This window comes from Berghia stephanieae, chromosome 1 (assembly GCF_034508935.2).
Source record: "Berghia stephanieae isolate SIO BIC M18660-M18661 chromosome 1, UCSD_Bste_1.3, whole genome shotgun sequence".
Lineage (NCBI taxonomy): Eukaryota > Metazoa > Mollusca > Gastropoda > Nudibranchia > Aeolidiidae > Berghia > Berghia stephanieae.
Genome location: NC_088360.1, coordinates 725,040 through 739,950, shown reverse-complemented (window position 1 = coordinate 739,950; position 14,911 = coordinate 725,040). Strand labels below are relative to the sequence as shown.

Below are 14,911 nucleotides of genomic sequence, written 5' to 3'. Positions count from 1 at the left end.
CCACATCGTCATCACTACCACTACTACTGCAACCACCACCACCATATCATCATCATTACCACTACTACCACAACCACCACCACCACTACTACTACAACCACCACCACATCACTACCTCAACTACTACAACCACCACCACAATAGCATCACTACCACTACTACTACAACCACCACAACCACATCGTCATCACGACCACTACTACTACAACCACCACCATATCATTACCATTACCACTACTACTACAACCACCACTACCACCATATCATTACCATTACCACTACTACTGCAACCACCAATACCACCATATCATCACCATTACAACTACTACTACAACCACCACAACCACATCATCATCACTACCACTAGTACTACAACCACACCACATCATCATCACTATCACTACTACTACAACTACAACCACCACCACATTATCATCACTACCACTACTACTACTGCAACCACCACCACCATATCATCATCATTGAAATATATTTTTTTTAATTGAGCTTTATATAGTGCAATATCTACTAAATGTGCTCAAAGCGCTTTACAAGGGGCCCCTGGTCAACATTTAACATGTAGGACGGGACATGACGCCTGTTAGGCGATATTACAATTTTTCGGACAAAAACAACTCTGTTAACGGCCAGGTACTCATTTTACACCTGAGTACGGTGAGAGAATGTGAGTAAAGAGCCTTTTCCAAGGACTCAACTATGCGCCGAGCGCGAGGCTCGAACCCAGGACCTTCCAATCCGGAAGCGAGTGTCATACTACTAGACCACATAGCCGCATCATTACCACTACTACTACAAACACCACCACCACATCATCATCACTACCACTACTACTACAACTACAACCACCACCAACACCACATCACCTCACTAACACTCAGTACTACAATCACTACCATTAGGTTTTGGAGCTTTACTTCATTTGAAATAAGGAAACTTCGGAATTGTATTTGGCATTGTGTTTATATATCATAATATAATTCTAATCAGTTATCTATTTAGAACTAGATACTATACAATATGTATGCCAAATACCACCCCAATTCCCCTTTCTTGTGTGCGGGAATTCCTCTTTCGGCATTGAAATTGAGTGTGAGAGAGTCATCACTACACACATAAACAACAGAAACAATTTAAAAACAAGACTATGACACGCAACCACTCACACACGAGGCTATACTATTTATCCTTTTCTCTATGTAGAATAGGACAAGACAAACAATAGCTTGACTCTCGCTACACTTCGCATTGATGTTTGTCGTCTCACGAGTTCAACTCTCGGTCGACCTGTCAATATTCCTTTTTGCCTCGGACGTAATCATTAATAGAATGTTGTGTGGTTTTGACCGTGAAGAAAACCTTAAGAAGTCACATTTATATCATTTTAGAGAGATCGTTTTGAATAATTTTGAGTTAAACGAGCGAGCAGCAACTTGTTTTCATGAACGGCCGATCAGCGCTTGTTTACTATAGTAACGCGATTCCCAGCCAACATCAAAATGGCGGATATTTTTCTCATCGAGGCCGCTGGTTGGTTAACCAATAAGAGCACCGTACGGTTTCCATTGGGTAAATTCCTTGTGTCCAACAGAAACCACATAGGAGGCTCCGATATAAGAGATTTCCACTTTCTTTCCACTGTATCTTTATTAAAACAGGGATTCCAACACATAACTAGTTACTTTGCTTAATTCCCATGTATACGTATACAGTACTGGTCGGATTCTGGCTCTCTCGGAAATGCAAAAAGCGTGCTAGAATCCGAGCGTGCCGAAATCCATTGATCATGGGCGGTAACGACTTGTTATACCGATAAAATACGGTCACCCAGCTCCAGAGTGCCTTATTGCAGAGCGTGTTTGAATCCAGTGAGTACTGTATTATTAGCTCTACTGGGGCCTATCGCTTGCTGCTGTATCTTGGCTAAGACGAGTGATAATATTACTACTGTTTCAATTGTAGTGCTTCAGAGTCATAGAATCCATTGTCCAGGAATTGGTCTCGCTTTGAGTAGTGTTAATAATAATAAATGCTTGCAGTCTTCTTACGAATAAGACGCTAATCTATAGCTAGTCAAAGTAACAAAGACCTGCAAAGATGTTATGAAACAGTGCCATTCAAAACAGAAAAAAAAAACAAGAAAAAAACATCCTGGGATGGAACCGATTGCCGATCAGATCTGCTACTAGTGAGGTTACCCGATAGTTGGGGTGATTTTATTTTTCCGCTGTGAACCCTCGTGTGCATCACTATGCACAAACATTGAACACGAGAGGACGATTGGTTTATTCTTTCTTTTGAAAATATCAAAGTAACAAACTAGGGAGCAGTGTAAGACACATAAAAAAGGAAGATGTATAAAGGTGTGTATGAAATTGTGTCGACAAAGCAGTAAGATAATGTTATAAGAACTCTTTAAAACATCAGACTGGTGATCGAACCTTTGACCTCCTTCCGATTAGACTTAGACGTGTTACCGTAACACCACAGAGGGAACCTGATAACTGATAGGTGTGACGATTTAATGCTTACATTCTTCACGAACTAAACTAAATATCTTTTTTTTTTTTTAGATCATCCGCTCAATCCTGAATTGAAGTCGATCGATTTGCGTTTTAGTTTTAGGCCAGCGCGTGAACACTTCAGCTGTCGCGACACCCTCTGTTGGCCAGTGTGTATTTAGGTAACACATATGTAATTGGGTAAAATGTACAAATGTATTCACACAGGTTCTGATGTGGGTGCCTTAGTCTGTAGCCCAAGTTTTTTATTGTTTAAAAATTTCAGTTAAACAACCGTTTACTTGATTCGGCTCAGTTGTCTAACTTGGCTGGCAGAGTCATTCTCATTCATTGTATTGATGGTGACAGAAATAGACCTAGAGTGAGAGTTGACAGTGATGGAAAAAGTCATGGTGTTGACAGAAAAGGCAAGAGTACTCGGGTTGACAGTGGTAGAAGGAACACAGGTGTAGACAGGGAAAGAAGGAGTCCTTGAATTTTCAGTGGCGGAAAGTCATAGTCTGTTTATTGGGAAATAGTGGGATAGTTAAGAGCATTGGAGAGTTTGAATGAGCTGACAAGTGCAACCCCCCCCCCCCCCCCCCATTTCCAAAGGGGAGGGGTTGGAGGAAACAAGTGGACTGGAAAGAACTAGACCCATGAGCAATCTATCCGTGCATCTAGTTGGAGAGCACCTAATACTAATAGATAATAATAGTTATAGACCATGCAAGCATTCGAAATCTGACAAATGCCATAAGCTCATTTCATCGCGCATTTATTTGCAGGTTTAATAATCCAGCTTGTTATGCATGTCTAATTTCTAAAGGAAATACTCTCAAACTCAAACCAATGCAAAATACAGTCGAGTTCGGATATATCAACATCGTCGGGACCACAGTAAAATGTCGATATAAGCGTGATTGACTGTTGTGTATTAACTTCATTGCAGGATATCTTATTTTATTACAAATCGTTGCTGATATCAATTGTTGGCATGTCGATATAACCGTCTTGTGGCAAAATTGTTGTCGATATAGGCAATTAATATTTACTCATGTTATATAGTGAGAGAAAAAAACGGGACTTTGATGTCATAAGCGTGATGTCGATATATCGGCTCTGCACTGTATTTTCCCCATTACAATAATGTTGAAAAAAAATTACAATTCCGTTCAGTAATCAGACCGGCTTACATGTGCACCTAGGCAAATACTTGTACTTTTTTTTTAATTGCATTAAAATTGATGGATTAACTGTAGTCAAATAAGATCCTATATTTATCCATTCATAAAGAAACAATATAGTAATCAATTTTCTTCTCAAAAAATTTAATCCAAAGGTTAAAATCCTGAATTTGGTCAATTGCCTCTACCCCCACCCCTTCCCATGTATATATTGACAAAATTTATACTACAAAGGTCCGTTTTATAGTCTCAGGGTTTTGATTGGAAATGAACTGCATTATAACATTTTTAACATTGAACTGTCATCTGCATTTTTTGCGGCCGCAAATATCAGGGCGATCCGCAAATTTTGGCAATTTTCCCAAAATTGGCAAATCGTGGCAAATTTTGGGAAAATTGGCAAATCCGTGGCAAATTTTTGGGGAAAAAAAAAGAAGCGAAAACAAAATAACGAAAAAAAGAGTGCGAAACTTGAGAAATGTTGCAGCTTTGCCTGGGCCCAAACCAAGGGAAGCTACTCTGAAAGTTTGGGCGCATAAATCGCTTTACATTGTGTAAATCAATAAATGTAGCTCCTTAAATGTAATAAATTGTCTTTTATATATATATTTTTTCTGTATCGCGTGTTAATTTTTACTCAAACGCTTAGTTCTCCTTGGCAAATTTTGGTCTTTTTGGCCAATTTCTTGGCAAATTTTGGGGGTTCTTTTGGCAAATTTTAGGTCCCAATTTGGCAAAAAATGCAGATGACAGATTGAATGAGTCCAGGAAAGAAAATACACTCCTGCACGGTTTCCTTGAACACACGGTTTCCTCAAACTCATTCAAATGTCCCAAATTTTTTCCCTTATTATTTTTTGTTATCATTCCATTCCTTCCTCGAACTAATTTTTGCCTCGAACATGAGATGGAAGTCGGTTTGGATGAATTCAATCCCTTGAGGGGGCGGGAACATACACTCCTCAAAACTAGGTAATAAGTTGCCAGGCTTCTCCACCAGTAAGAGACGCTGGGTAGTAGCGAATCGGCTTCAGTCGAGAACCTGCCCAACGGCAAAATTGCTTCTTCAGTGGGGACTTTCCACCTGTCTGACATGTACCCGGTGTGGGATAGAACCTGAAACCGCAGAGCATCTAGTGGAATGGTGTGTTGTGATGAAGCTTCTGGGCGGGCTTGCGACGACGCACGAATGCAGTAAGGAATTTGCTGATTGGGTCGATCGTCATAAGAAAGTTATGTGGTCTTGTGGTTGTGGTATGACACTTGCTTCGGATCGGAAGGTCCTGGGTTCGAGCCTCGCTCTGCGCATAGTTCAGTCCTTGGAAAAGGCTCTTTACTCACATTCTCTCACCTTACTCAGGTGTAAAATGAGTACCTGGCAGTCAACAGCGGTCTCTGTCTGAAAAAAAAATTGTAATATCGCCTAACAGGCGTTATGTCTCGTTCTACATGTTACGTGTTGCTGTTGGTCAGGGACCCTTTGTAAAGCGCTTTGAGCACATTTAGTGGATATTGTGCTTATAAAAGCTCTAATTTTAGTGTGAGGACCATTAGAAGCTGCTGCCTCAAACACAGTTTCCTCAAACTAATTTCATCAAGCCAACGTAACAAAAAATAATGTTTTTAAAAAAAATGCATCAGGTGATTTCGACCACTGATGGGTTTATTATGGCATTGACAGTTGCATATGTATATATCGTGTGTATCTATCTGCACTGCATGTGTGTGCATTAATATGATACACATGCAGACACACACCCCATCACCATTTCGCATAACCGACACCTCTCTGCTTATGCTTAGCACTTTATTATTCATTCTAATTATATTTCAATGCCATGCGCAAATGAATGTTGTAACATAGCAATTCCCCCCACCACACATACACAGTGTGTAATGTCATATATAAATATCTCCCTCAACATATCAATGAAATAAATAAACAATACAGTTCCTTTTTTTCCATCTTCTCGCTGAAATTTGTCTTAGGGTCTATTCCAAGACAGGAATAACTCAGGTTTCAGTCGCAGCGCAGCGCTGCAAATTGAGCTAAGAAGAAGTGTTTGTTTTTGTTTGTAAGGGTTTTACGGCGCTTGCAACACATTTAGGTCATATTAGTGCCAGTAAAAAGGATGAAAATTGGATAGTAAAAAAATTCTAGATGTACAATTAAAAGGACTTGAGGAAAAAGTAAGACAAAAGGGGAATGGTACAAATAGTAGGTATGGCAAACCCTCTTATCGAGTCATGGCTTTATTGGCAAACCGAGAATTTTAACTCAAATCGTCTCTCTCTTTTTCTCATTTTCAGTCCGTCAAATAAAACGTTTTTGGTATCAAATTAAATCTCAAATCTTCATCTTTAAAAAAACGTTCATGCTTTTTTCATATGATTTGCCGTTATTTCATGGCTTTGAGTTGAAGAAGAGGAGTAAACTTCGATTTTGGAACCGGCGCTCCGCTACTCGATCACCGTAACTGACGGTTGTCTTTTCTCTCCGCTCGGCTGGTCGCGTCAGCGCTATTAATAGTAACGTCAATGGCTGCATCCGAAAGAAAATTGAACAAGCTTTCATTCGATACCAGATTCGCATTTTATGATTTTTTTCAAAAGTTGAAGTTTCAAGTTAAAAACTTTAAATTGATAAAAAAATTGAGAAAAATCTGAAAATTTGGACGATTCTGGTATCAAAAGAAAGTTTAAAATCTCAGCTTTAAAATGATGTATACGAAAGCAAGATTAATAGCTTTGCGTTCACCAGCCAACTGAAAACGAAACTACAACTACAACATTTGCCGTATTCACTTCACTCATATGCCGGCTCAGGCAAGGGGCACAATCGCTGATATTTCGTAACTTTGCGTTGAAATTGACAATTTTGGCTTTGTCAGCTACTTTAGGGGCAAATTATTTCTATTTTACTTAGAGTTGAGCTCAGAAAAAAAATACACATATTGTTTATAAAAAGATGTGTATTGTTAGAAAGTTACAGAGGTCTGGTTTGAATATTTATGAAAATACGGCATTTTGAAAACGGACAAAAGGTTGCTTTCAAAGAAGGACAAATTTTGGCGATTTTCTACAAATTTCGAAATAACATATCTTTTTTAATTTTTAACCAATTTTAATAATTTTTATACCATTTTAATCAGGAAAAAAAGTTCTACCTGTTGAATGCAACTTAAAGACAACAATTATAAATCTAAATTTGGGTTTTCCGTACCTACAAATAGGGAACAGATGTAGATTCCAAGAGCACACTATCAGTGAACTTAGTTTCAGACTACCTAAATGTTTCACCCAGACACCAGCACAAGATCCGAAAAAAAGGAATACACTTAAATGTTTACAAATCATATGTTAAAAATAAAAAAATAACAGTACATGACAGAGAGTAGGTTTACAAGGAAAAACAAATCATCTATAACTAAACATTAAACTGTTTCCCTCCCTACCAAGGACTCCGGTCAGGGTTAGGACAAAACTTAGTAATCTCATTCCAAGACAGTCAGAAAGCAATTGGAAAACAGATACAGGGGGATAGAACACACAGCAAGTGTCCACAATGGGAGAAATGGCTTGCTGAAAGCCACATAACACTATGGATATCGAACAAGGTATCTTTTGGGTGCGTGGCAAAGTCAATCAACGTCTATACTGCCGAGCCTCACTGCCCCCTTTTTGCATGTCTCGAGGAGTTCGAGGAAACTGTACTGGAGTGTAACCCGTAAAATAGATAAATGAACAAATAAATTAACACTTATTTATTTACATTGTTTATTCACAACACAAAAATAATGACTACACATAAATAATATTATATTACAAATCTGATCTGAAGTCAATGGAGAATAATGATTGAAGTAAAGTATATGCATTTGTGAAATGAACTCACAAAAACTTTTTAAAAATAAAATAAACTATAGAACTGTCAGCACCGACAAAATATTCTGTCAAAAAAATAACGAGAAATTGTGAGAAACAAGTCTGTTGCGTCTGTAAAGATAATGTAGAAATAAAAGATGAGGTGAATTAATGGCCATATTCTATGATCAAGCCACTTCAAACATATACGTAATCCATCTGGACATGATGTCAGCATTTGAACACATTTATTCATCTTGATATCTGGTGAGTAGAGACATTGAGATACATGTCTTATTAAACCATATAAATATAAGTTCAGAAATAATAACTGACCAAAACACAGAAAACATGGAATTCCCATTCATTGTAATTCTCCTTACCAGCATGTGATGATGATGATTGATGATGATAATGATGATCATGATGATTATGGTAGTAATAACAATAACCATAATAATAATAACAACAACAACAACAATAATAATAAAATAATAATAATAAAAATAATAATAATAATAATAATAATAATAATAATAATAATAATAATAATAATAATAATAATAATAATAATAACAATAATAATAATAATAATAATAATAACAATAATAATAATAATAATAATAATAACAATAATAATAATAACAATAATAATAATAATAATAATAATAATAATAATAATAATAATAATAATAATAATAATAATAATAATAATAATAATAATAATAATAATAATAATAATAATAATAGTTCAAGTCCTACAATTATAAAATCCAATACTTGTAAGCAAATGACAAAAAAATTTGAAGAATGAGCTTCTTGTCCTAAAACGTTTTATGTTTCAAGAAGTTAAAATATTTTTTACAACACTCTAAGATTATATCAGGGTCAACGGAAGTGAAAGTTAAAAGAACATGGATTTAGACTTGAGACAAGTAAATTATGGATTTTGTCTTTAAATCAGATCAAACTTAACAAGTAATATCAAGTAAACCCCCCCCCCCCCCCCCCCCCCCTCCCCTCAATAGGAAAAAAAGGTGGAAAAAGAAAAGAGATTATAAAATCAGGACTGGTTAGCATAATGGCAGAGCATTAATTTCCCTTTTTTATTTGACAAAGTTCAATCCCTTGCCCTGAAAGTTTATTCAATGCCCATAACCAAACACCAGTTTAATGGGTGAGCGGATCTCCTAAGCTGAAGATAAGAATAAGAAAAAAACATCAAGAAGACCATAAAAAAGGGGGTAAAATAAAAGAAAAAAGAAGATAAGATAAGGATTGGTTGACAAAGTAGCAGATTTCATATTTCAGAAGTTCTATCCTTTGCCCTGAAAGTTTATTCAACGTCTATCTAATCAAACAGCAGTTTAATAGGTGGATGGGTCTCTTCAGTTATGTCAAAACTAATCATCCTACCATGTCAACCGTCCTGCTAATACGGTAGTCAATTACATCAATCTGAAACAATGAAATTTGAGTGTTTTATCTTCATTTGAAGCAAAGAGGGAGATTTTTCATGAATTATGGCCAAATTTTAAAATAAAAGTTCCAATCTAGATTATCACCAATAGAGGATGTCAAGACTACCTACCTTCCTATTCAAGTTCATGCTATTATTATAATTCCTCGTCCGTTTCATCATCACTGATTATGGGATGTCTGATCTTGGCTGCTGCCCTTCGCTTCACATTTTTACGGGTCTTTTCAGGCTGTAGAAGGAAAAGTAAAAGTTTTTTTATTATAATGGTTTGAAAGAATAACAACAAGTCCAGTAAAAGCTAATACAGTGGTCTCCGTATAAGCACTGTCCAAGGGAATCAAGCAGAACGTGCTTATAGCCATATCATGCTTATAAGCAGATTTTGATTTTTTGCTAAGTTTATGTTCAATGCTCATATTATCGTAAAAAGAACTTTTTTCTCAGAGGTTTAAACTGTATACATAATGGGTTGCAGTCTTTTAGCTTCTATTTTTTTTTCTTTTTGATTTCATATCTTTAAAGGGTAAACAAACCCTTTTTTTTTCTGCCACAATAAATAAAGAAGCTGACGACTATTCTTCTTTGACTTTGATTGGATGTTCCAGTTTAAGTCATCCTCTATTTCTGTAAACTTGTCTAGACTGCATCCTAACCTATTAAGTTGAAGATAGAGTAAACTGGTTTTATTTGTTTGTTTAACCTCAGAGATTTTTGGTGCTGGTGCAGGCATGAAGCACAAAATATGCTTGTTTTGTTTTGTTTGTTTTTAAGGGTTTTACGGCGCTTGCAACACATTTAGGTTATATCAGCGCCAGTAAAAAGGAAGAAAATGGGATAGTAAAAAGTTATAGAATTACAATTAAAGCACCCAAGAAAAAGTAAGACATAGGGGAACTGGGAACAAATAGGGATCAGATGTAGATTCCAAGAGCATACCACCAATGTACTTAATTTGAGATCACCTAAAAGTCTCATCCAGACACAAGCACAGGTCCCAACTAAGAGGAATACACTCAAATGTTTACCAATCATATAATATAATATGTAAACTCAACATAATACAATGCATAACAGAGAGATGATTTACAAGGAAAAAAATATCATCTCCCAAAACTATAACTACCGGTATACATTCGACTGTTTCCCTCCCAGCCAAGGATCAGGACAAAATTTAAGTAATCTCATTCCAAGACAATGACAGGAAACAATTGGGAAACGGGTATGGGAGGATAGAAGACACAGCATGTACCTCCCTGCCCACTATGGGAGGTCAGGATCCCCACCCAGCAAAATAGACTTGTCAATAGACGCATGCATGAAATCAAGAAAGTCACAAACGATGAGTACAGGTGTGAACTTCGTCTTCACATCGTAATTGCATTTAACCCCTCTATAAACAAACTGTGGTTATCAAAATGACCCTTGAAAAGCGATTAATTATGACAGCTGGTGAAAGTCCTCCCTTAGCTTACTTACCCCGCCTCCAGAATCGTGTCATTGTTCTACAAGGGCCGTCTCTCCCCCCCTCCTTCAGAGCCATAAGGCCCTTGGAGCTGGAGTTTATCCAGGTGTCTATGGCATTAAAGGCAATTGCTTGCAACCCTTTGGAAGGGAGGCTTGTCAATTGCAAAGCATTTTCCACCTGATCTGACAGACCCAGCTACCAAATCACTGCGGGATCGACACAGGTCCCTTTGTTGTGAAGTGAGTGCTCTACTAACTGAGCTAACGGGACCCAGAGCTGCCAACTTGGACAAAGTCATTTGGGGGACACATTTCAGTGACACTTCAGTGACAACAGAACGTCGCTTATTTACACTAAAAATATGAAATATTATACTCACCAGAAACTCTTGTCCTGATATTAACGTCAAATCATGGAGAGTGTCGTCATGGTGGTCTTTTCACATCATAATTTAATCACATCATGCATAGTCCTAATTTAATTAGTTCCAAATAAAATAATATTACGAGTCCACATTTATTTATATATATATACATTAGTATTTACACTATTTACAATTACAACTCCTCCATAGTTATTACTCCTTGTTGAGAGCTCTTGCTGTGGCTGTTTTACATAGCTTCAGCAACTCTGGAGCATTTTTCCTCTCGTGACACACTACATCTTTTTGTTTTAGAATCATTAGGGATTCTAGTGTCTCAACAGACATTGATGACCGAAAGTCTGTCCTGTTCTTCCTCACTGTGCTGAAGATGCGTTCACATGAGGCATTGCTGTGAGGAATTGCAAGAATTGACGTCATGACTTTGGCTAATGTGTTCAATGAAAGATGTCCTGTTATATCCTTCACAGACTCTCCAAGCATCTTCCACTTCAATCCCATTTCATCAGGCAAGTTATCTGGTAATTCACAAGATTGATATTCTACAAATTGCATTTGCAACTCGTCTTTAGTTGCATCCTGTGGTAAAATGGTTGGAAATTTATTTTTAAAATATTCCAACTGTTTCCATGTGGCTGTTTGCCTCACATTGATGTCAGCCACCTCAGCATTCTTTAAATAAATAGCTTCCATTTGTCCATTCTTTAAAAGGTAAGTAATGGCAGTTTGTAAAAATTTCTTTATAGATGAATAGAATTGTTGTTCCTTCTCCTTATTCAATTTCTCCAGACTCTTCCTTGTCCCCTCCCCAATAACAAGATCACCATTTGATCTTTTGTTGTACTCTGACTTGTAGTCAACATCTGTAACTCCCTTGTGGGTAAGAGCACATGGTTTTAGCCCCATTGTCATAAGAGTTCTAATGAAGCGCTGTACCAGACGGAGTTGGACATGAACCATTGAAGATTCCGACTGAAGTTGCATATTCACTTTGTCAAATTCAGGAAGGATAAATGAAAGGTAGTGGATATAAGCCTTCAATGTTCTTGACTTCAGGTTGTCCAACACTTTTTTTTTCCTATCCTGTTTATTCTCCTCTGCATCTATCTCCTTTGCCTGCTCTGTAGTGCTGTTGCATTCTTCTTCAAAAAACCTCTCCAGTGCAGGCCATTGCTCCAGAACCCAGAGGCATGTCTTTGACAGTGAAAGCCAACGTGTCGGGGCATGTTTACAGAGCTCTGATGGCTTCACTCCACATTCTTCCTGGAAATTTTTAAAGTTTTTCACTCTACTGGCACTCTTCTCGATATAATAATAAATGTCAATGAAAAATTGCTCGACATTGACTGGCAACTGTTTGGCTGCCCACTCTGCAGCAAGATGGAGCCTATGACAAATACACCCTGTACTGATGAGGTTTGAATTGTACTTCAGAAGTTCACCATAACATCCAGTCTTTTTACCTACCATGACATTAGCATTGTCACTGGTGAAAGCCAAACAATTATCCAAGCTGATGTCCTTTGACTTTAATTCCCCTACAATTGCCTCCGCTATTTTTACTCCAGTGTTTTTACCCTCCACTTCAATGATAGACAATAAGGAAGTAACAATATTTCCATCTATGGCCAATCGAACAATGATGGGGTACAATTTGTCATTTCTATCATTGCTTGCATCTGTGGCAATAGAAAATGTTCCTGTTTTCATCGATGCAACCAACATGGATGTCTCCTGATTTGCCATTTCCTTCACAATGTGAGTTGACTTGGTTCTGCCACATGAATATTTTTCTATAATCTCCCTAGCAGACACAGACTTATTTAAAAACATTGCCTTAAATAGTTTTCCCACATGATCAGCAGCCGCTAACGGAATATTGTGCTCCACTAAAAATCCAGTGAACATCACTTCGGCATTCGTCACCGACTCCACACTCTTAGCATGAGCATTGACGAATGAAGACACAGACTTAACACTACTCACTGATTTAGCATTTTTAATATGCTTAGGTCCATTGACATGCCTAGAACAATCGTTCATACCACTATCGACTAAAAAGTCATTGAAGCACACCGTACAGTAAACGTGACCAGGGCTTTTGGACGATTTAATGAGACAAGGAAATTTCTCAGTCATCTCGGGCCGATAAAGAACCGCTTGTTTCCTCCGTTTTGCTGGCGGTGTATCCATTTCAAAGCACAGTAAGAAATCACAAACTATTACAAAGTAGAAAAGTGAATAAAGTGAAAAATCAAACGAATTTAACAGTAGACAAGACCACGTATGAACAGCTCCAACAATCGAATGAAAATGAAAGAAAGAACTAAGAACACATGCGCTCGTAATCAGAATCGGCAATGAAAGATTATTTTAACAATACGATCGACGATTCCCTGAATGACACGAATCCAACAAACAATGTATAGTATTCGATGTGTGTAATGAAAAAATCGATTACGGAATTGTCAAAATATAGATATTAAGTTTTTTGACCGAAGAACGATTGGCTAATGAGCATCTTGACCCTTCAACGATTGGTCGTTCTGGCAGCTCACGTGTCAACAGCCGTCAACAATGAATTGAATCATCGTTTAGGCAGTGGAAGACGGCCATGGAATAGTTGCGTCACATCGCCACGTTGTTGAATAAATTATCCAGGCATGGTCGATAGGTAAAAAAGCCAAATTATGTTCTAGTTACATTTGAAACAAACAAAGTATATCACTGATCTCGTCCCTTTGAGATATAAAGAATGATATAAAAATCAAGAAAATCGGCCGATAAATAAAAAAGTTGCTAAAAAAAGCTAAAATAAACAAAAGCAATTTTTAAAATCAAATTTATTCGTAAAACAGTTGGTTTTCAACCGATTTTTATGAAACAAAGACCAATGTACTTCTTTTTTCAAGCTGATTTCAGCAATGTGACTTTCAAATTCCTCAGAATTTTATTTTTTACTTTTAAATTTTAGGTTTTAGGCCTACTCAATAAGGTGTTATATTCCTTGCATAACAATAGCGTAATACATCGACGGGGAGAAAGCGTCTTTGTTTCGGCCAGATGGATAGATAGCCTGTGATTGGTCGAAGACTTTGAGACGCTTGATTCACAATTCTACACAAACGGACCCTGGCGGTCTATCAAAGAGGTGTAACAAATTTATTTACCGACTATTTTTCTTGGTGCTAAAATTACAAAGTAATAATTTCGCATCAGAAAAAATAACTCTGAAGTTCCTATCTCTTTATTACAATAAAATTGATACCTCGAATGACAAAATCGACCCACAAATAAGGGAGTTATAAATTATTCATAATATTTTTAAAAGTTTACAATAATTGTCTTCAAAGTCATTTTTCATCACCAAAGTCGTAATTTTTTACCGATTTTTACTAAACAAAGTGCAATGTCAACGATTTTCACCCGCAAATAAAATAGGATTTAAATCGCAATTTCTGAAACATATCTTTTCTGTCGGCAAATTTATAAAAATCAAAGCTGAAAACACCCTGCGGCAGTGACAGGGCCTGTCATTTCCTTCACAACGGTTGGATTTTACTTACTGAGGCCAGTCTTGGCTACCCCGCCCATGAATATTATGCCGTTGTCGGTTTTTGTCGGGTTGAATCTTAACGAGATTAAGGCAACTTCCTGTTGTTAGCACGCGATGATCACCCGACATCCGATTTTAAAACGTTATGCATCCCGGCGAGAGAAAAAAAAAAAAAAAAAAACAAAAACAAAAATTACTTTTATTTCGCCCGTGCAACCATTTCCGTGACAAAATGGTGTGTTTCCGTGTATCCGTGACTCGTAGTCTATTTCCGTGAATTTGACGGAAGTTCCGTGACAGTTGGCAGCTCTGGGAGCTCTGGCAGCCCTTTACAATATTTTTTTATTCTGGTGGACAATCAACCGTACATAGCCTTTAACTTTGGGAGCTTCTTTAAAGTCAGTGTTATTTCATACCATCAATATAATGATATAATGGAGAAAATTATATCCAAATCT

The 14,911-nt window shown here is 37.1% G+C and overlaps 2 protein-coding genes across 5 annotated transcripts in view; both read right to left on the bottom strand.

Moving 5' to 3' along the window:
* The window catches only part of LOC144965923 (zinc finger protein 862-like), a 128,287-nt gene extending 113,636 nt beyond the window's left edge, over positions 1-14,651 (bottom strand). The window contains exon 1 of the mRNA XM_078901780.1: positions 10,786-14,651. Coding sequence (XP_078757906.1) covers positions 11,093-13,090 — 1,998 coding nt within the window. The 5' untranslated portion in view covers positions 13,091-14,651 and the 3' untranslated portion in view covers positions 10,786-11,092. The remainder of the gene's footprint in view (positions 1-10,785) is intronic.
* The window catches only part of LOC144965906 (SWI/SNF-related matrix-associated actin-dependent regulator of chromatin subfamily A member 4-like), a 40,415-nt gene continuing 32,973 nt past the window's right edge, over positions 7,470-14,911 (bottom strand). For all 4 annotated transcript variants that reach the window (XM_078901741.1, XM_078901760.1, XM_078901767.1 and 1 more), the window contains 2 exons: positions 9,162-9,279; positions 7,470-7,834 (listed from right to left, as the gene is read on the bottom strand). In XM_078901741.1, coding sequence (XP_078757867.1) covers positions 9,187-9,279 — 93 coding nt within the window. In that variant the 3' untranslated portion in view covers positions 7,470-7,834; positions 9,162-9,186. The remainder of the gene's footprint in view (positions 7,835-9,161; positions 9,280-14,911) is intronic.